Source organism: Branchiostoma lanceolatum, chromosome 6 (genome assembly GCF_035083965.1).
Source record: "Branchiostoma lanceolatum isolate klBraLanc5 chromosome 6, klBraLanc5.hap2, whole genome shotgun sequence".
Taxonomy (NCBI): domain Eukaryota; kingdom Metazoa; phylum Chordata; class Leptocardii; order Amphioxiformes; family Branchiostomatidae; genus Branchiostoma; species Branchiostoma lanceolatum.
Window position 1 is genome coordinate 18,243,490 of NC_089727.1, and position 23,568 is coordinate 18,267,057.

The 23,568-nt window shown below is 39.7% G+C and overlaps 1 protein-coding gene across 1 annotated transcript; it reads right to left on the reverse strand.

Annotated features, from left to right (window-relative positions):
• Positions 1-789: 789 nt before the first annotated feature.
• LOC136437438 (Bardet-Biedl syndrome 7 protein homolog) lies at positions 790-22,682 on the reverse strand. Its single transcript, XM_066432052.1, has 20 exons — positions 22,400-22,682; positions 21,767-21,832; positions 20,719-20,781; positions 18,258-18,433; positions 15,949-16,135; positions 14,761-14,833; positions 14,260-14,326; positions 13,879-13,928; positions 11,027-11,157; positions 9,929-10,013; positions 9,378-9,480; positions 8,177-8,369; positions 7,463-7,537; positions 6,737-6,799; positions 5,974-6,113; positions 5,223-5,387; positions 4,000-4,109; positions 2,600-2,703; positions 1,829-1,952; positions 790-1,268 (listed from the first exon to the last, which is right to left on the reverse strand). Exons 1-20 carry the CDS (start codon positions 22,436-22,438, stop codon positions 1,135-1,137), a joined length of 2,148 nt encoding a protein of 715 aa, XP_066288149.1. The 5' UTR covers positions 22,439-22,682; the 3' UTR covers positions 790-1,134.
• Positions 22,683-23,568: the final 886 nt, after the last annotated feature.

The following is a 23,568-nucleotide window of genomic DNA, read 5'->3' on the forward strand; positions in this document are numbered from 1 at the left end:
ACACACAAAACAAAGAATACACTAATTGTACAAAATAATTGTGACTGGTAATCGCTGTCGTCTTAAGCCACATTATGCGCTAAAATGTGCATTTTTACGGTACTTACAAAGGACTGTGAATTCACTTATTAAGTTCAAAGTAGACCTTACTTCATGGTATGAGGAAAACGTTTAAAGTTAACGGTGGATACTCGAAGTGCATTACTGACAAATTATTTGTGTCATTCGTGGCGTGATAATTTTGTGGCCGAGAGGTATAAGCAAAAATCGTGAACATAAAACCAACCCAAATATTTCAAGATTGACAGTACCTAGTGTGTGTAAACATCACTTGAAAGTTCATCTGTTTTAGAAGTAGTCATTCTGAATAATAGTTTAACAGTGAATTGTCAATACAAAAATTGGACTCACCCAAATTTTCCACTGATCAGTTCCAGTTTTTGTCAAGAAATGAGCAATCCACTGCTTCTGTCACGTTATGCAGATAGGACACGTGACTCGTTGAGCAGTGGATTGCATAACGCGATGTCACAGAAACACTGGATTGCTCATTTCTTAACAAAGACTGAAGCTGATCAGTCGAAAATTTGGGCAAGTCCAATTTTATTGTGTTGGCAGTTCACAGTTCAACTTTGAATCTGTATGTAAACGTGTGTGACAAATTTCGCAGCAACAAAACATACAGAAACATAACAACATATACCATACAACATCTGACTAAAGATTACTCTTAAAGGGGCCCAAAGCAATATTAGGACCCAAAAATAGGATTTTTACAGTAAATTCAACTAGTCATTTCTATACATGATTAGTCCAAACAATACTGTCACAATGTATAGCGATGTCCATGGTGAAAAAATCTGACGTCGTTGTGATGTGAGAACTCACTGAAAATCGTCACCAGGGTTTTTGTAGGCTCCCAAAACTAATGGGATCATCGTACGGCACGTTTTCAAGCTAACTTTTAGAATGCTCAAAGTATGAAGTTATTACACAAATGAGGTTAACAGTGTAAGTAAATGTCACTACCATAAAGATTTCAGAATTTTTTTAATTCCATTTTTTGGGCCCTAATTTTGCTAATGGGCCCCTTTAAAAGCTCATCTCATGAAATAAAAGATAAAAAAAGTCTGTCTAGTTGAGTTGGAAGAAGTCGATGACTGTCTGAAGGTCATAGTTGTCCAACAGTTCCATGAGTTGGGGCACCTTGGTACGTACGTTCACGCCCTTGAACTTGTGTTTGTCGATGAACAAGTCTGTGATCATCCCTGCAATAAAAAAAATATGAGCATGGATACTTAATAAGCTCCGTATAGTTGAAACTCACTACTACCAGACACCACACTTTATCATAATATAGTATCCTGAGATTGCTAGCAAACATTGTACACAAAGAAAATGACGAAATGGATAATCTACAATTTTGTTTGTAATTTTTCTTTAATTTGCATCAGTTTTCTCCTAGATGTGTTTACATTCGTGACTATGTACTGCTGTAGACATATACATCATGTATAAGCCTTAAATTGACTTCTCCCTGTTTTTTTCTTTGAATCCTCTCTTCCTCTAACTGTTAGAGCTATCATGGTAAAAATAAAGCCACGAACAAGTGAGTAATGCTTTGTTCCCATTTCTAATCCAGGGCCCGGTCGGGCTGTTCGCAAAAAAAAACAAAAAAAAATGCATATTAAGACAATACACAAACATGGTTAGGAGTTATCTTTTATGTTTTGTTCTCTAGTATATATAGTATTTTTCGTTCCCACAAGCTGCCCGACTGTGTCCCGGATTGAAAAATGGACCGGAGTATAAACGGGGGTGTATATACCATAGAGCCTCTCCAGTGCACACGGCTGCCGTTTGTACTCTGCCTGGAGTTCGTCGGCGTTCTCCAAGATGTTGACGTATTCTGCCGACAAGAAACTCAAGTCTGTCTCGTGGATCTGGAGCTCCTTAAAGACGAACACACGACAGCATTGAAACACAGAACAAGTCTTAGAACAAGACAGCATCATTACCAAGAATTAGCTAAATGATCAAAAGTCACCCAAGTCATCTGCGCTGACACTGTGGTCTATGTAACACAAACTTTTGTGGACAGACCTCTAACTTGGGGGAACTGTGCTTGAAGGAAACCAAAGCAATATTAGGGCCCGAAAATCGGATTTTGAGAGTCAATTTATTTACTAGAACTATACATGATTAGTTCAAACAACACTGTCACAATGTATAGTGACATCTATGATGCAAAAATATGACGTCGTTGTGGTGTGAGAAATCACCGGAGTTTTTGTAGGCTCATGAAACTTTTTCATCGTACGGCACATTTTTGCACGGTTCTAGCATGCTCAAAGTATGAAGTTATCACGCAAATTTGCTAAACACTTACTAGTAAATTTCACTACCCTAAAGATTTCAGCATTTTATTTATTTCCATTTCTTGAGCCCCACTATTGCTTTGGTTGCCTTTAAAAAAATTAAATATCAACAATGAGCCAATATTCATAGAAGTCAGTGTGGAAACTCGGGCAAAACGGATATTTTAACATGGCAACCGTTACATATTGGACAATCCCTAATGAGTTGGTACATGTCCCACCTTGAGTGCCTCGATGAGTTGGACTTTCTTGGCCAATAGGAGCTGGTACTCCAGTCGGGGGTGGATCAGTTGTAGTGTATGGGGGATGGACTCATCTGAAAGGTCTGCAATGAAAACAAGAATTTACATTGAGTGAGCCTCGGGGGAGAAACTTTATGTAAGAAAAACAAATGCACACTAAAACAACCTGATATAAATCTCTCATAGGTCTTCAGAGAATCATTTAAAATATATATTATGAAAAACTTCAAACTTGTTCAGAGTTTAAATAGCCTAGAATTCACATCCTCTGAAGTTCGATCCACTTTACACAGCTCCCCAGAAATCTTCAGTACCCAAACTTATAAATGACATGAGCAAAAGACATTTACACATTGCGAAAGGTGCCAGACTACTGTAATTCTTCTTTCTTTCACTGTAAGTTGTAACTTTATGTTCACTGTTTTCACGGCCATCTCTGTACAGTGCACTTGTCATCACCATGAAAAACTTGTTGTAATTATTCATGATTCCTTCACACATCCATTCTGTAAATCACTTGCCGCCACCGCAAAGTTAAATTTTAGTGAAAATGTCCATTCTCCTTACACCATGAAATTTTGCTACCGTGAAGATAAAGTGAATTACAGTATTTTACAGGGAAGCCATCAGAGGAGTCATTATAGGAGATAAAATTGGATAGATACTAGGCTAGCCCTTTGACCAATGCAATGACATAGTAGAGTGTTCGCCAAGTGCATTCAGAAGATGATGGGTCCAAATCCCGGCCAGGTCAATTGAAAAATGGTAAATACAGTAATAGCTTTCTCTGCTTAGTAATCAGCACTAAGTCTAACAATGTATGAGAAGAAACAGTATGTTGAACACAAACTACTATCAGTGGACTAGCCATCCGCTGTATAGCGGCCCTATGTGGCCTAAAGCCGGCGTCACAATTCATGCGTCGGCCAACTTTGTAGATCACCCGAAGCTCGCTGAATCTCGAAATCGCCCGAGCGTCGACCATATTTTCCAATGAAAATCTCGGGCGACGTCTGTCGAACACCAAAAACTAAAAATCCCCCATGAGATGGTACCATCATCTCTTGGACATGGACGAAGTCAGTTTCGAATAACCTGGTAAAGGCAAATATTTGGATCAACTTTTATTTCTAAAAATCGCCCGAAGCCCGCGTAATCGACAGGACGTCGGCCGTACTTCGGCCGAAAATGTACATTTGAAGCTCACCAACACGTCGGCCGAGCTGAATTTCTCATTTTTTTGATGGGGGCTTAAGGGCCCGGACCTGTGGGGTCCAAAACGAAGAAGGACATTGCCCCTATACACCGAAAAGTGTTGGAAGGACTTTAATCATATAACTGATAGGCTTAGCCCTTGAAGCTTTATAGAGGAACTGTACCATATGTGATCTGGATGTTGACTTTGCGGTGAGTGGCCTGTTTAGTGATGACATCCTTCAGGATGGAGATGGTCGAGATGTTGTCTGATCGGAAGATACCTTCTCCCTTCCTGTTGGAGATTTAACACACATATATAGATTAGAAGTCAAATCCACAATATCCTGTCTATCTGTAAATGGAAGTTACCACCTAATATTCAGCACTAAGGACAGGGTTGATCAAAACTAGTGATTTCTGAAAAACACAAATATTGCATCATTCTGTTTACTGTAAAAATGCAATTAATTTTGCATGGTTTTCATTTTGCAGCAAGGAGAAAATGAAGTGTTTGCGGTGGTTTTAAATTCGCTTTTGAAATAATAGTAGCGCTGCAGTTATATATGATGTAGGTGGGCAAACGTTTTGCACTGGTTTTAAGTTCACGCTGAAGAGTTCACCGCGAAAACTGCGAACATAAAACCACTGCTAACATTTCTGCATTTACAGTATTCGTGTCTGTTATATTTCTAGTGCATGAATGAGTTATCTGTTCCTTTTCAAGTTGAAAGGACCCTAATAAGGGAAATGTTTCCAACTGCCGAGCATCTTCGATCCGTTGCTGTTTTCTGACACTTCCATTTCAGTCACAATAAACAGGCTTCTGGTCAATTCAACTTGAAAAGGACCAGAAGACTGATTAAAAGCTTGTTGGTAAGCAATTTACGTAGTGTACAATAGCGCACTGCAAATGCATTCAAGTTTGCATGGTTTTAATTTTGCGGTAGGGAGAAAATTGAGTGTTCGTGGCGTTTTTTTAAGTTCGTGTTTGAAATAATAAATAGACAAGGGGGTAGGAGGGCAAAAGATTTGCGGTGGTTTTAATTTCGTGGTAGGGAGCAAATAGAATGTTCGCGGTGGTTTTTAGTTCGCATTTTAAACAATAGACAAAGGGGTAGGAAGGCAAAAAACTTTGCGGGTGACAACTCTCTTAGCTGAAGAAAGATGGCGGATGTCATCTGAAAGCTCCTTTGTAGCTCAATTTTTTAGTCATGAGTACTAGTTTAAAATCCTTTATTCAACTTTGCGGTAGTTTTAAGTTTGTGACAAAGAGCTTACCGCAAAAACTGCAAACATAAAACCACGACGAACATTTCTGCATTAATTTTACATTATACTATAAAACCTTTATAACTGTCAACATTGTATGATGTTTAAAATTGTCACTGTCCACAAGTGGTCTCACCTGTATGTACACTCCAGCTGGGTGTCCAAGAATGTGTTGAGTAAGTAGAAGGTTGCAGAGTCTCCCACCGGAGTTCTCTCGGGCAGCTCGGGCAGACAGTAGCAGACCCAGGAGTGGATCTCCGCCATGCTGAAGTTCCCCGAGATCTTCAGCACATTCATTGGTCTGCGGACAGGCAGCAGTTATTACCGACTCTTTTCTAGAATGTTTTTGACTCCTTTTTTCCTTATGATTGTTTATTAGTCAGCAGCTCTTATGCCAAAAGACTCTTTCCTGTGTTCTCTCTCTCTTTGATACATCAAATTAATATAATTGTTTGTGTTTTTTTCTGTTTTGATATGAACTAAGGGCCTGAAATAGATTTTTGAAATCAAAAATTTTACTCAAGATTTGTTTGCATTTTTTTAGCCTAAAACTTTTCTTTAGCAAGTTGAAAAAGATTACATAAAAAGCCTGAAGCCCCTTAGTCTGTTGATGAATATGATTAACACTGGTCACATTTTTTGTATGATAGCCGTACGGTCGGAAACTGAGGCAATTCTTAGGATAGTCAAGTATATGCTGTACAAAATGTAGCTGTCTTGGGACGGAAAAAGCTGTCTTAGATCCTTGTTGACGATTGGTTCTGCCACGTCCTGCTTTGAAATCCTACGACATAAAAATCGTACACCGGCATATGACGAATGTCACCGCACCATAAATGCAAGCTTGTAAGGAAATGCTAGGTTTTTTCATACAACTTGTTGGTTACCTGCTTTCATCGAAGCTGTGTGTCCTCTGGTGTAGAGACAGGGGTTTGATGGAGTACTGTCTGACCTGGCACGTCTTGGGCTGGATACGGGGGGTCACATACGCCTGGATAGTACCGTACTGACCCTCAATGGAACGGATCTGAGGGTAAAAAAGCACATCAACTTAATTGCGCAGTAAGAGGGGAAAAGAGCATTTGCGGTGTATTAAGTTAACAGTTGAAACAATTCTGTAGTACAGTTAGTATTATTTCGCAATGGAATACATATTTCATAAATCTGCAGTGGAGAGGTCATGGCAAAAATAAGCCCACTGCAAACATTTCAAGATTTACAATTATTATAAAACCCTGTGGGATCTTGATAGCATGGCACACAGTGTATGAAGTACATGTATGTTGAGAAAATGCTAAATTCTAATACCTATAAAGTCTGGTCAAGGTACATGTACATGTAACATGACTTTCCTCACTTCACTTTGGTTAGGGACATCTCTCTGACAGGACATTAAATGGAGGTTCCATGTTTGAGAGCCCCACCTTAAGCACGTAAAAGAAGCAACCACACTTATGTTAAAGCAGGGGTCCTTCCCGGTGTGAGTGGATCAAATAAATCTGTCTGGATATGCAGCTTGTACTCTTCTTATATAAACCTGGTGTGTTACATCATGAGGCTTTTTACAGGGTATGGAATACAAACAAAGTCAAAGGTGACATGTAATGTTGTACTTGACATGAAGTCATGACCTTGACCTTGCTGACTCACCTTGACCTCCAGCCTGGTGGTGTTGGCCTGACATCTGTAGGTGGCCAGGAGGAAGTTCCCACTCTGGATAACAGGAAAATAATCAGGTGAGCCCCCCAAACCATCAAACAAGATTTGGTGACCATGCTAATCTTCAGATAAAAAGATACTGAATCGGGAAGTTCCAGACAGTTCTGCTACTGTAACAGTACCATAACAAGCCACTAGGGGGCCCAAAATCTGAATATTTCTAGGTCTCATCAGGAGCTAATTACATACCGCATATCAACACAATACACAAAGGCATTCTTGAGATATTATCCTGTTTACAGACACCAAAACACACACTAAACCAACCAAAAACATTACCTACTGGCTACTGGCGAAGGTTACTACAGGAAGGTATCTCATAAACAACACAAATTTCACTGAACAGTTATTCTGTATATAATATGCAAAAATACTGTTAAAGGCCTGATCAGATTCGTCGAGCAATCGTTGTACAATCTTTATACAATTATTGTACGATTGTTGTATGATTGTCCGACGATCCTAAACTGAGAGCAATCTTTAGGGATAGCAATGCATGTGTCATACAACGTTCAGCGTCTTCTTAAAAAAGGCTGCCTTCACAAGCGGTGGTAGGTTCTGTCACAGCCAGCTTGAAAATTCTACGACATCAAAATTGGACAACAGCCTATTAAGAGCGAATGTGATCATGCCGCTAATACAATGTTAAGTTCCTACCTCAGGATCTGTAGCGCTGAAGCTGACCACAGCCGAGTTCTTCTCTACATCCAGCAGGTCTATGGGTACATCACTCTGTGGACAGGACAAAACATATCATTGTAGTATATATCATGTCAGCAGGGATAAAATGTCTACATTCCTAAAGACAGACATTGAAAGTCCTGTCACGGAATGCAGCGGAGTTACAAAATTTCCTCCTTAATTATGTAAATTACCTCGCAATTTGCATGATTGGCAACTAATGTGACAATCCATCACCTTCTTGAGTTATCATCTTTCAAAGTCTCACAAAAAATCGACACCTGCAGTTCAACCAAATCTGCTAGGGGGCGCACAACTACATTGTACACCACACCCAAGGACTATAAAACCATGACCACAGCATGTCCAGAATGCAAGATATGAAAACTGGACTTTCTGCTGCAGTACCATAGAAAGCCGCTAAGAGGTCCATAATCATACTTGACCTTCATTTTCCTGACCCCTACAAACCTGCCAAATATCAAAAGAATGCATCCCTAGCTTCTTGAGTTATGCAGTCCACACACACACACACACACACACACGCACACACATGACACACACACACACACACAAACACACACACACACACAAACACACACACGCACACACAAACACACACACACACAAATGGCATCTAAAACATATACCCTTCTCAGCATTGATATACACAAATAGAAACTAACTCACCTGAAGAAGCACATTATCAATGGCCGACTGGACCTCGAGAGACAGGTTGTAACTAGCGTCGTCCTTACTCAGGGTGAACTTGTCGTTGATGTTGAAGAAGGGGACGGCGGAGATGGCCTTACTGCTGTGCGCCGTCGCCTGGTACTTCTCTCGCTCGCGGGCAACCTTCTGTTGGATCTCCTCCAGCTCTTGTCTGATTCAAACACCAATCAAGACATTCGAAAATAATTTCATCAGGTTGGTAGAATATTTTTTAGGGAATTGGAAGTTCTTTTTACACAACAAGTAAATCTCACCTGCTGACGTTTCGGTGTGTGTCAGACACCTTCTCCAGAGCTTCTGACGGGAGTACTGCTTCTTACCACAAAAGCGCCACCTACTTTGGCTAGTTAAATAGCGTGGAGAAGCAGCACTCCAGTCAAAAGCTCTGAAGAAGGTGTCTGACACACACCGAAACGTCAGCAGGTGAGATGTACTTGTTGTGTAAAAAGAAGTTCCAATATCCTATCAATCAAGACACATCAATGAAGGTTAGACATCCAGGTAATAAGATAATTACTGTAACTCATTAGCAGCTGGATAGCTTTGGAAAAGGTCAAACGTTTCAGGTAGTGTCCACTACCTTACATCAGTGAGTGGATAAGACTTTTGGTTCACCAGGTCTTGACTTTGTCTTTATCGTCTTTGTCTATTTTTGTTTCCAAAATTTGTCTTCACTTTACTTGCATATCAATTCATAGTTTTTGATTAAAGAGAACAACTTTCATTACATTTGAAAGGACATTAGTTTCACCACATAAGTGTAGAATTGAAGAGTGGAGTGGAGATATGCAGAGAATTGAAATGGCTGCAGTGTCCATGAAAACGTAAGATGAAAGAAGAGGGGTACAAGATAAAAAAATGTACGGAATATTCTAACAGAAATTGTTGTTGATGTATTTAATTTAGATATGTTTATGAAGGTTAGACATCCAGGTAAACAATATATAAAGACAATTCAAACTCTACAACTGGATAAAATTCGGAGACTTAATTCCTGACGTTTTGAGTGACATCCATCACTCTTCTTCAGCGTCAGTTAAATGAACTGGCAAAAAGAATGCAATGCTAGTAATTCTAAACTGGGAAAACCGCTTGAACATGTCAAGGGCACTAACTCGTAAGAAATGTATGCAAATGTCATTAAAATGTAATTATTTACTTTAGAGTCTTGATCCTGGCCTGAGTCTCCACGTTGACCTGAACCTGGTCTCCCGGCCCCGCCTCCTTCTCCTGAGGCTCTGTAGTCAAACCCTGGATCCACCCTAGACAGGGACGGCATGGCACGTGTTGCTTAGTTTGCTCAGTAGAAACTTAACTTTTTTTCTAACTTTATGCCCTACTGCTAATACAGCCTGGGCTGCAAGGAACAAAATTTTTACCTAACATGCCTACATGTAGTACTATCACCCTCTAATAAATTAAGGCTGCAACCACTAAACCGTTGCTCAACAAGTTTCATTAGCAAATAGCAAATTTCTGGAGTGTTTTGCTTCCTTTTAATTTAAGTCATACTTTGACATCATGGATCATATTCAAATCATGAAATCAAGGGTCACACAAATATAATTTGGTCACTTGACAGTCCCCATAGTGGAAAGGCCTAGACATGCACAAGATTGATAGTACAGGGATTTTATATATAGGTGGACCATGTCAGACACCACAGCATACAACAGAGGCAGTGCATAACAAAGTCTAAGTATAACATACCTGCATATGTGGCAGCAACTATCTCATCATACCCAGCTGTAGCAACCACCCCACCCTGGATAGATGTCACGCTCTCATTCAGTTGCTGTAGAAAGGCATGAGATGTACACATTTGTCTTAAGTATTTCACTTAATAATGTAACTAATAGTATAGGTTAGATACACAATTCCTGCAATTAACACAAGCATAAGGCCACAATGACTATACAGATGAAATGCGTATAATGTCTGTCTGCTCCCTCCCACAAAAAAAGTTTGCAACCATACAACCACGTGTTTACTGGCTGGTACTTTAAATTGTTCAAAGAAGCTGCAAAATGAGCAAATGTATGGCCGTAAATTGCACAAAAAATTTGAAAATGGACTCTAAGTTTTCAAAAATCAAAGAAGACGTGAAAGAACAAAATCTCAATTTTACTAGTAAGATTAACATGATAATATCCTAGAGAATTAAATATACCTGCCAGCAAAACTTAGTCTAGCTCTTGCAATGCAAATGGCAGTAACAATTGCTCAATGGAGTACCATGTGTTATTGAACGCTACTTCCACTTGTACAAAAGACTAAGAATATGATGTTTGTTTGTTGGAACCTTTGTTTATTCATGAGAAGCTCAAATCGGTATGCAGGCTACTTTTCATTGAGGTCATGAAGGAAGAGGTAAGGATCAGATAAGATATAACAGAGACATGCAAAATACAACACTGTGAATTCCGCATCACCCTCGGTCCGAGCCCTCCCGCGGGTCGGATACGGCCGTCGGGCAATCCTACCCGAGGTCGGGCTGGTACCTCGGGTGATACGCAATTCCCCGTGTTGCAATTGTATTCTATATAATTTCATAAACATGGTGAAAAATATTTAGCAAAAGTTGGTTCATGGTCCATGTCCGTTTCTTTTGGTCATTTCTGTTACTTCAAGAGTCTCTTAAAGAAAGTCAGATTTGGAGCCGTACGTGTGTCTGGCGGAAGTCTGTTCCAGACATTGGGTACGCGATAGGCTACCGATCTTCTGAAGGTCTCCCTAAGGTATAGGGACAACCAGCTGACTGCTTGTGCTTTGTATGGTTGTCCATGTACTTTGGTCTCTGGGACTTACATGACTGAAGCGTAGAACAGGCTCGTCGGTCTCGTTGTAGCCGAAAACTTCAACCAGCCCATCGTCCCGTCCAACCAGCAGGTCCTGTACGCCGTCCGACGTGATGTCATAGTTGTCCAGACACAGGATGCCTATAGGAGGGTAAGGGTTAACTTTTATGTAAACTTACTGTATTGCTTCTTGGGGTGGAAAAAAACACTCGGTATAATGTCCAAAAAATTTCTCCCCATACAAATTATTCAATCATATTATGTAATTTGAATTCAATACAAATCCTACAAACTAATAGGGTAAACATAAATACTCTCTTTAATTTTCATAAGTGTCTGCAGTTCCGCAATAGGCATTGGAATGCTAGGCATCTCAGAAGCACTAGTATGAAGGTGGCTAAAAGGTTCCAGAAAGGTGACAGGAAATGGAATTGGCCCTATACAATCATGTAGTTGAGAGTTTTTTCCCATGGCCATGCGCCACAGTGTTTAATCGTTAAGATAGCTCAGACTCAGAGATTATTGAACATACAATATTAAACAAGTCAATCTCAACTTACATTTCTAACATTACAAACTTTAATAGACGAGAAGAAGCGAAACCTATGAATTAGAGTAGTATAAATCCATTGTTTTACATTTAGTTTTAGAAGTCCTGTCGAAGTCCTGTCAGTGTCATCATATGATCGTTACCATGTATTTTGTATCCACAATTGCCTTTACTTAGCCCATGATAGGGCATGAATGTACAATAAAGGTTATTATTTATGTTCATATTAAAGAAGAAGCTAAGCAAGAAAATATGTCAGAAGTAAAACAAGAAATTTACAAAAACTGTAACGGGGGTTGCCCGAACTTCGGACGCGCCCTAACATCGCATGGATTTTTTACTGATCTTATTTTGCATAAGTACGCCGTGTTTGTGTCCAATGACTAAGCTGATAAGGAAGGTAAATAACCCAAGTTCATGCACATAATTGTCATTTACATTCAAAACATATGTGTACATATTCATTTCTTGTTTTGTCGAAAAGTAGTATTTTGACAATAATGATGGTAGCGCTGAGTAGAGGGTCACTGCGTAGCTAGACGGCCCGGCACCTAAATATACGAGCTGTGCCAAGCAGATACATAAGTCACACAGCTATTATACACATAAGAAAAATAACTTCATAAAACACTAAAAATTTGGGTCTTTAAGTGTTTGTTGAGAAGAAAACCGACCAAAGAAAAACAACGTAAACATTGCTGTCGTCTGACGACGTTGTTTTCCCGCCATTTTGGGGGACCGCGATGGTGGCGAAACGATTCATCGCAAAGTTTTGTTACGCTCTAACATGTGATTGGTACCGTCTATGAAAAGGAAACTGAATACAGAGATGGCGAAGATATTTCCCAATAAGTAGACGGAGTATTGTTGATGTCAGCGGTGTCGTTTATTCGTAATGATTTCGTAAGTCGGGCCGTATTCAATACGTACGTCGGGCCGCGTAGTGGCCTATTTCCCGTGGAAACATGAACTGGGATGCGCTAGATATAGCCCTTCTCACATGACGTGAGAAGTGCACACAGTCAAAATTTTCCGGTCAAAAGAAAGCTAGAATATAGCAGACTTCAAGCCTAATTTACATTTCCCTAACTTCATCACTAACTTCCGAAGAGAGCAAAATTACCAAAGCGTAGGAAGTTAGGCACACTATCTGGCGTAGCACTAAATCAGAAGGTACATTCGTGAAAATGTCTCACAGCGTCTTCCACATGTAACGCGGAGCATGAAGGGCCCATGAACAGTATGAATACATTTTTTGTCCAAGTATGGTCTTTAGATGAATGTGTTCAAAATTCATTCATTAAAACATGACCATTCTCTGGCAACCAGCAATGGAGCGCCGTGAGTTCCAGCGCGTAAAAAAACGTCCGATATTTGGGCACCCCCCGTTAAGTATTTCATAAGTTATTTTTGAGGTTAGGGTCCATTCCATGTCACCAAGAGGGTTGATATTGTCCTAATTTACAAATGTTTTCAATCTATTGTGATTATTTGTGTGAGAGATTTCATACTTAAGAAATATTTAGAATGTGATTTCAACTTTATAAATATTTCTCTGGTTTTCTAAAACTTTAGAAATATTCATCATTATGGAATGTGATATTCTAACACTTTCTAAATAATGGTAACAGCATTCTACCATTATTTACCATTACTTACAATTTCCTACCATTTTTCTACCATTATTTGTAACATCTTTATAAATAGGTCAGAGGGCTGGGAAGAAAGCAATTCACACATCTTTGCGAAGTATAGGGAAGAATGCTTTCCACAAAGGACCCAACAGTGTCCCGCAGTGAAGTCTAAAGATGTACAAAAGCAGACAGAAGGGCTGGATTAGCACCTACTTTTATGGGGGCAATCACCATTCTACCATTGTTAACCATTTTCTACCATTTTTTTGTAAATATTTCTAAAAGTGAAAGAATCACGTCAATGTTTAGAAATTATTCTAAATAAAGAGATTTTTGTGCAGTTCCTTTCAAAATATTTTTAAGTTATCCAATCGACTTCAAATAAGTTGACTTCATATTTTTATATTCAATCTTTTAGAAAAAATTAGAACTACTGTCAGTCAGATATTCTTTTATTAGAATTCTAAATTATTACAAATATTATTATAAAACCCTCTTGGTGACTTGGAATGGACTCCATGCCATAATTTTTTAAAACTAATTTCACAATTATCTTTTTTCAGAACTAATACAACTAAATAATATTGTTACTGGCACTGTTCTCATGCATGACACTGTGACATGCTTCTCTTAGATTGATATGGAATGATTACGTTGACACAGAAATAACAGTCTCACCTCCATGGCCCTTCTCATTGGGCAGCTCCCATCTATGACTGGGGGACAAACTAAAGGGGTAAAGAGAACCACATCAGAAAATCTACATAAATATCAAACCTAAATACTACCTTTAAAATACAATGTTACATACATCATGCTATGCTTTGAATGTTTGATATTCTTTTTGAAATAAAGTACAACACATCTCAGTAAATTACCTAACTAGCTCTTCTAGAATGATTGCTATGATCTTCTTATAATATCTACTAGAATGAATCTTGAATCAAGAAATTTAATACATGTCTTTTATACGTTCAAGTGTTATAGAGTGTGGGGAATAATTATGTATTTCAGTTTATAAGAAAAGGTGTAACAACAGTTAGTTTATACGAAACTGACCTGTTAATTTGAACCATCCCAACTTTCCCATCAGATGTCCCATACAACAGCTCATTCCCCTCTACACCTGATGAAGCAATAGGAAACATACTCAGGCATTTTAGTACACAATGTCATATTATGTACATGTACCTTATCTTACTTCACAGTTACGTATAATATTTATTTTCCAGTTAGTGAAGAGCAATGATTAGCCTAGATAGAGAGCTTGAATCTGTCCTGTTTTATAGATGCAGTGCTGTAGATAGACTAAACCAATTTTTGTCTCAGTTTCCCGGGAGAGGTTGAATTAGATAGAGAAATTCAGACCTAATTTTGCAGTGGTGTTGAAGAATCAGACTACTAACACCAAATCAAGTCTAGTAGTAAACAAACCCCCATTTTTAGAGTTCCGCTTTGTCATTTTTGTCAATTTTTCAGACTTCTGGCATACAGCTAGGTTTACAAAATCCTTTTGATTTCTTGTCATAAATAATGCTACATTAAATTCTCTTTTTTTACCTCCATTGCCGTTGATAAGACAGAGGGTCTGTGGTGGACCAGGTACTTCCACTTCATACAGGAGGTCAGACTCCTGTAAAAACAACAACAACAAAAATAAGAAAACTTGAGAAACACTCACAACAATACATAAAAATTACCAATCAAAGTACCATGTGTCCGAATAGTAAAATGTTACCGAGAGTTACTTTAGCGTCTGTGTGGCATAGTGGCATTTGGCGTCTGTGTGGCATAGTGGCAGAGCATCCGGCTATGAACCAATGAGACCCAGGTTCAATCCCCAGTGGAGTACCCAGACATGTCAGGACATGCACCCAGACGTTGTGCCCTTGGTAAAGGCACTTAACACATATTTCCCATGTCCTAAGCCCAGCAGTAGGGTTTGGGTTGGCGTTAGGAAGGGCATCCAGCCGTAAAAACTCTTGCTACAAAAAAGACTTGCACTTGATAAAGAGTTCTGGGGCTCCCCCATCCATGTGCAAGCACGTCCAACCCCCATATGATGGGAAATAAAAGACGTAAAATTGGAGAGAGAGAGAGAGAGAGAGAGAGAGAGAGAGAGTAGCAAAAGCCATGCCAAACACTAAATTTAAACAAAACTCCATTCCTGATGATGTGCTACTACATAATATATGAAACCATGAAACATAAAGAATGCCTTTATTCAAATCTCATTTTTAGGTTGCTCTTTCAAAATACTATTAGGCCACACCAATTTAATTTCTTGGTTAACGGAATTTAGAAAAAAAATGCTAGATTGGAAAATCAATATGAAAACAGAATCTCAGAGGAAAGTCTGTACTTTGGTGCACACAGTTTCAGGGAGTGAACAGGGTCAGCTGCAAGTTTTCACCCCAGCCTTCTGTTTTCATGATGTCCTCGAGCTAAAATTTGACCAAAAGAATCTGATAACCAAGAAATTAAACTGGTGTGGCCTAAAATAGTAAGTGTTTCCGAAATGGCCTCATTTCCTGTTAAAAGCCAGAAATACGGCATTTCTTGCTCTGTGCAAACAAGATGGAGTCATGAAGAATTTTCACAAACATGTAACAACCTTTGAATATTCCACTCTATCATAAAACTTCATAACAGTCTCCTTCCCTGTGGTGTTGCCAAAATAAGACTGTATCACATACTACTTTTTGGCGACACCACAGGGAAGGAGACTGTTATGTCACAGTACATCACCTGTAGCACCCTGAGTACCCTATCCTGACAGGCCAGTACAGAGGTCAGTAGGGAGAACTTCTCCAGGGGCAGACACAGGACATCGTTGATCTTGTCAGGAGCCAGGAAGTAGTTCTGGTCCTTGAGGTCGTGGAAGTGGTTGAACACATAGGTCCCAGTCAGGAACAGGTCGCTTCCTGTTACGTACCTAAATATGACAAGCATAAGTTGTCTAGTTAGCTGTGCGGTAGCGTGCGTACTCCAGTGGTTAGCGATCTTGCCTCTTGAGCTAGAAGCTGTGAGTTCGATCGGCCGGCTGTGTCACTCACCCGACATGCACGCTACCAGAAAGGGTCGCAGTCCTTAGGACGGAACATTAAGCCGTGGTCTGATGTTCATTGTGCTTGTCGCAAAGAGCTAGGGTAATTTCCACGGAACTATGAACCAGTAAATACTGTCCATAGCGTCTTCTCTCTCACAAAGACGTTTCATCTCTCTTGTCTTCTCTCTCACGACCAGTTGAAGATTAGCTCTTCAGTGAGCTAAACTGGATCGAGATCACTTTCCTTTTCCTTTCTCCATGAAAAATGGATATATTAGTTTTTAGTCTGTCTGTTTTTTTGTATGTGTCTGTTTGTGTTTCCTCATAACTCAAGAGCCTTTGGATGGATTATGATGATATTTGACATGTGGGTAGGTGTTCGGAAGACGGAGGTCAAGGTTGTGACCTTGGTACTGCAGCAGAACTTCCGTTTCTCTTATCTTTTGACCTGGACGTGCAATGGTCTTGATTTTTGGAGTGGCAGATAGCTTTTGATAAAAGTTATAAAAGGGAGAAGTGGTGCAGGTTTGGGCCCCCTAGTAGCTTACTCTGGAACTGCAGGTTTTTTTTGTCAAAATCTTCCAAGGAAAATATCTGAGCAAAGAAACAACAGATTTTTGGCATTAAAAGGCAGAAATACATTTTGGGTAATCATCATAGCACCAGCTGATATCAGAAGGCAGAAATATAGTTTGGAATATCATAGCATTAATATATTACTGGGCCCTTAATTGACATTTGGAAGGTAGAAATATATTTTGGATAATCATGATTTAATGGCATTGCATAACCTTATAAAATATTTCTTCTCCACCCCAAGCCAAACTTATTACTTCACCCCCAAGAGAGTGAAGTATATGTCTGTATGTGTGATTCCATACTGCAGTTTATATATGGTCCACTAGAGGGCGCTTACCATCAAGGGTAGTCTGCCAAGACTGGCTATCAAGCCTCTAGGTAGCAGAACACAGTTTTTAGCCAAGGGGGATTTACATGCTAAAAGGACCACATAATTATGCTAATTTTGCCAAAAAGGAATCGGAACTTAATCTTATCAATTTTAAGTGGCTGTGGCAGTTCCTTATAACTGAGCAGGCTTTATCAAAAAGAGAATTCCAGAACTGCTTCTGAGAAAAAGAGAACATCATTATTTCATACCAACGTTGCTGTAGCCCAGTTGAAATGTTTGCATTGATGGTGCAAAATCATGACACTGCAAATATGCGTTTCGATTGTATTGCTACTGTACGATGGAATTTTTCCAACCCAAACTTAATAAACAAGAAAACCTTCCGCAAAATGAAGTTTCAATGAAAAATGAAGAATTTTCATAACTAAAGCAACACATGAACACAGACATTTACAAACTATACTTTAGGCCACACCAATTTTTTTTCCTTGGTCCTCAGACATTTCGGGTGAAAATATAGCAATCCGTGTGTCTATTTTCGCAGTAACTTTTGACAGATTAGCCAAAGAGGTTCGGTGGGCGTCAATCCACTGTCTTGGTAAGAATATCATGCCTTTCCCAAGAGCACAACGGGGTGTCCCTGAGGTGTAGTCGTGGTCTGCGCTTCTGTCTCTCACCACATCTGGTTCAAATTACTTGGACCAGAAGGACTGGGGTTCAAGCCTCAGGTAGGACACCCCTGGACAAGAGGTGCATTGAGTCAAACCAAAGACTTTATTAAAAAAAAAGGGAAAAACTTCTGAAACAGTATGGAAGTTAAACACACTTCACGTACTGCCGGTGGACTTAAGCCCCCTGCTACAGTGATTGCACCACAGTGTGGCCCAGGGCTATGAAACGGAGATGGGCACCGCCCTATACATCAATAATGGTGTGGGAGGATTTTAACTAACTAACTAACTTCCCAAGAGCACACGGCTAGGCACGGCAAATATCAGACCCGTAACCTATTGGTTCTGAGCCCAACGCTCTAACCGTTACACCACACACTATACTGTGCTTATATACCTAAAGAAAACCAAAGTAAAAGTAACTCACATGGCCTGCGGGGGCTCGGCAAGGTTAGTGTTAAACCCGAGGAACTGTTTCCCCTTCTTGGTGTAACCTCTGACCTCCGTACCGCACGACACGAAGATCCTGTCGGCCACGGCGCCAGGTGGTCCGCCCATCTCCAACCGCTTGATGGCTTGACTGGGGAGGGTCTTGAAGACTGGCTATAGGTAGAACAAAAAAGTTGGTGTGAGGGCCCCCTCTGTTATTCTTGTTTCTTTCACTGTAACTTGATGTTCACTGTTTTCACGGTCACCTCTGTACTGTGAACTTATCATCAGCGAAAAAAAAAAAGTAAAAATTTATGATTCCTTCACACATCCATTCTGTAAATCACTTGCCGCCACCATGAAGTTAAAGTTCAGTGAAAATGTCAATTTTCATTATACCGTGAAATTTTGCTACCGGGAAGTTAATGTGAATTACAACTTATTCATGTGCTCATGAGTTGTATTATAAACATTTTTTGGCTTAGGTAAAGTTTGTGGGAAGAAGTTGTTTTTTACTTTAACGTACCGTTGTGCAGCCTGGTTATCGAACTAAAGAAATGACTTTTTCGGCTGCAAACTTTACCTTAGTAGCCAAAAATATGTTAATACGCAACTCATACAGACTTGTATATACACAAAAGTGTGGGGGGGCTTCAGAAAGTAAAAATATGACAATCACTTTTGAGTGGTAATGATATACAAAATTAATGTACAATCAAAACTGCCCAAGACCACTCATGGTACCATCAAAATCTCGTCTATGTGGACAGGTGGTCACTTTGCAATATATGGACAAGATTCTTACTGCCGGTGTCCTTGGGAAAAGTTTCATGCTTCATTCATTTATTCCAAAATTTTTCACAATGGCCAGGTGGTCCTTAAGTACAGGAGGTCACTTGTACAGGTGTGACTGTACCGTGTATATTATATCTAATTCCATCTCTTGCGAGGCAGAACAACTTGGGACAATTTTTCAGTTGATTAAGGAAGATCTTTAACATCAAATATACAGGATTTCTTTTTGGGCGGAGGGGAAGATTAGACAAAAAACAAACCATAGGGAATAGGCGTGTCACTGAAAGGTCTTGAAATAATTGGAATGACCTTTCAGGCATTTTTGTAAGGTCCTCATGTCAGGCATAACACTGTTACAGATCCGCACCCACTGGTCTTGTTGGGACAACAAAGTTACAAAGGCGCCTGTAATGTGCTTGTCATGTTAGGCACGCTGGAATTCTCACACTGTTTACTGCTGCGTGCAAAAGTCTGAGGAAAACAAGACAGTCACTGTCCGATTTTTCTTTTCCTTCAGTCAAACTCAAAGCGCTAAGCTTGAGGCAAAGTGTAACGCTTTTTCATCTATTACTACATGTCCCCACGCAAGCGGAAACGCAACCCCGCTGCTTCGCCATCTGGATCAAATTCCGTGGATCCTGGCGCTCGAGTTCAATCCTAGGGTCAACAACCGCTCGGACATGTTGTAAGGGATTGCATTTGTCATTTTGGCTGGTGACGTAAAGCTGGTGGCCCCGTGTATGAGGGTGCTTCGGGCATAAACCTCAAGCGTGAAACCTCTGCACTTAAAAGAACCCAACACACTTATCGAGTAGAGTAGGGGTGACCCGGTGTGCTTGGCCACAAACTCGAGCCGTGGCGAGGCTGCATTGCACTACCACTAGCTACTTGGAAAAGCATCATGCTTCACCTCAATTGAGGATGACTGCTTTACCTTTTTTGCACAATGCAGCTTTGCTTAGCCAAGTACATACGTACACTGGGTCACCCCTACTTTTCTCAACAAGCGTATTGGGTTTTTTTAACGTGCAGAGGTTTGATGCTAAAGGCTAACACCGGAAGCTCTCTTGTACACGGAGCTGCCAGCTTTACGTCACCATCTGAAATGATAATTGCAATCCCTCACAACATGCCCAAGCTGGGGCTTGACCCTGGAATTGAACCCCACACACAGATCCACGGAATTTGATCCACATGGCCAAGCAGTGGGGTTGTGTTATGTATATACAACATTGCAACATGTACCATCAGGGCTCGAAATAGTGGGTGCATGTGCACCTGTGTGCACCCAAAATTGGAGCTGTGCACCTAATTTTTGACTGTGGGCGCACTAGTGCACCTAGATATTTTTGTAGGCTATAGGGTAAAGGTACTATAGTACACTAGTCTAGTAAACAGTATCAGAAAAAGCAATATAACCCTTTGTTGCACTTTCTTTGATGCACTACTTGTCTGAAAATTGGAAGCTATAGAATTACAGATTGGAGTTCTTAATTATAATCATAAGAGCATTAAACTGTAATTATGTTTTGCTGACATTCAATTTTATTTTATGTGATGCGCCCAAATTTCTTTCTATGCACCTAATTCTCTTGGTAGGGTGCACCAGTGCACCTATTTGCAAAAATGGATTTCGAGCCCTGACCATAGTGTCTCATACTTACCACTGTTTCCTTTTTCTTCATCCCAAAACATGTTACAACTCCCTCGTGGTCACCCACAGTCACCTGCAAAACAAACATTCAATTACTTTTTGTGTGTGGGGACATAGTAGAAAGACTTGTGTTTTTTCCATAGTATAAGCTTGGCAAAAAGCCCAAATGGTGCTAGTCTAGTTTTGTCTGCAGAATTTCCGACTAATACTCAACTCAAAAGGGCATTCATTGTCACGGGGGAAAAGCAAGGTAGCAAGTTCCAAAGGTTGATAGATATTGGATGGTCCTGGGGCATGCTCTGAATTTCAAACAGTTTCAAATATCACAAACTTTAGCTCAAAACTATGGACAGTTTTTATGCAACTTGGGCAAGTTTTTCCTGACATTTTGAGGCAATGTTGACAATCCGACCAAAATAAACTGAACACTCTCAAAGGCGTCCACAAAAAAAAATGACGTCCAAAGATGCCAAATTTTAAACACCTGTCATGCATTCATGAGACAGTGTCATTCCACCCACTTCTATTTATGTATATTTACGTGACATGAATGTGTGCTGTAAACCTGTACCAAGTAAGAAATACAATACCCGCTGGTTATCACATACTAGTATGTTATAACCAGCCGGTACTAGTATTGTATTTCTAACTTGGTACAGAAGCATAGATTTAATACAGAAACATAGATTTCAAAGCTGTTGAATTTTTAGGATCTACACGTTTGACTGCTGTGCTACAAATTCGTACTGATGATCCTTTTTCTTATTTTGATATCAGAACAAGTTATCTTCATGACATGACTAGTTATTTCTTCTTCACCTCTTTACTTTAGGTATTTTCTTTTAACTTGAGCAAAGAGGACGTCTGTTTTTGTTGGTATTTGTTTGTGAATAAAACAAGAAGTCGTAAATAAATTGTCCTTCATAAAAACCCGGAACTAAACTATGAATGATATCTTTTAGGAACTGTGCAATTACTATAATGATTGTACTACGTTTTGGGAACATGTTTGGGAACAGGTACCACTTAAATACTATTTAGGAAATCTGTGGTCTTACCTTTTGAATAGCCCTCTTCCCCGATGATGGTAGCAGCTTCATAGTTTTGGGAGAGGTGACAGCCACCTGTTAAATAAAGCCGTTGAAAATAATATATTAGCGTATTTGTCATACCCAGGCTGCGATGACCTTCATGTCCTAACAACAAAATAAAAGAATTTGCAGTTAAATATTCTATGTGTGCTGGTGTAAATTTTCAATCATGATGTTTTTTGTAAAAACTTTGGTATACATTTTATCGTTTTCTGTGCCACGTGTAATTGATCAAATATAATCGCACGCCTTTGCATCACATGACGACATTTTTCATGAAAGATAATCATAGCTTTGAACAATATACTAGTAACTTCCAACACTATTTATATAATACAGTTGTGTCATTTTTGTAACACAATGTCACCTGATTTTCTTGGCTAATTTCATGATTGGATGCAATTATATTTGCCCAATTCATATTCAATCCGAAAGTAGAAATTCAAACGGATATAATCATCACAGGATTTTAAGGCCCCTCTACAAGAAAATCGGGAATCTGGACATTTTATTAATCTCGCAAATTATCCCTCCCCCCGACATCTGCTTGAAGTCAAAGACATCACAATCAAAATCAATGTAATTAACGCGAACACTGACCTGTGTGTAGTCAACACGTGATAGGTTTAGTTCCATCATCTTGAAAATTCAGTAATGTGCACTCTAACAAGTAAGAAAAATCAGAAAATCGTCCACAAATTTGCAATTCCAACAAGTTGTTGATAGTATCTAAGCAGCAAAGTGGGGAGGGGGGCTCAGAAGCGATACTCGGTCGCAGGAGCTAATTGAATTCTTTCACCGCTTTCTGCTACATGACACTTCTCCAACGTAACGCCCTGCAGCTCTGATTCAAGATTTTAAAATCTTTTCATCCCATCGGAGAAGAAATCCGCATAAAACGTGATAAGATTCAGACATAAACACCGTATCCTTTCCCGGTCCGAAAAATGTCATGCTTTTCCCGTACGCTGCACAGATCCTGCATTGTGATTGGTTAGCGGACTGTCAATGTCTGTATACTGCTAATCCTATTGGTTAAATTCATCCACTTTGACCAATCAGAGAAGATTAATATTCGGGCCACTACAAAAAATGGCGGGAAATTTGAAATAATGACACTTCCCCTGCATGCGTGGCGCGAACGCACGGTCCCTTTCAAATTAGGGACTGTTCACTATATCTTTTATCAGGGGGTGAGCTGGCGTGGAATGCGGTATGTCTGAAAAAACGGACCGATCCCATAGTCAGTCAAAACGTCGAAATGTAAAATAAAACTGAAAAATGCAGATATTTGACAGACATGCAGGTAGCCACTCTCCCATTGGTCGAACAACTAATTGCCACGTTATCATTGGTTGAACAGATAATTGTGATAGGCAGTCACGGCTCCTTTTTGTGCTTCCTAATCTTCAAGTAGATGTTTGGAAGCTCGTAAAGTCTTCAAATTGCCTTGATAAGACCCTTGGTAATAGAAGCTGTGTAGTCAATCACATTACGATCTTCCATCCTAACATCTGCTTGGAGATAAACGCTCCCTATGAAAGCTATTCGGACCATTCTGGTCAAAAGCCTAGTGTACGGCTAGTTCATTACCATTAATAGTACGTACAGAACTATGTTGACAGTCAAAGTTTCAATTGCGCTTTTTGATTAGATCAACAGCTTTATCTATGTAAGAAATAATTGGCTTACGTTTGCACCGTTGGATTTGGCTCACCGAAAACGAAACTGCATTGTTTCAACTATAAAGGACATCAAACAAATTAATC

Excerpts from the sequence above, each read along its gene's own strand:
- LOC136437438 (XM_066432052.1), bottom strand. The coding sequence starts at position 22,438 with ATGATGGAACTAAACCTATCACGTGTTGACTACACACAG. Across the intron at positions 20,782-21,766 it reads GGAAGAGGGCTATTCAAAAG|GTGACTGTGGGTGACCACGA; the intron begins GTAAGACCACAG and ends TTTGTTTTGCAG. Across the intron at positions 2,704-3,999 it reads CAACATCCAGATCACATATG|ACCTTTCAGATGAGTCCATC; the intron begins GTACAGTTCCTC and ends TTTTCATTGCAG.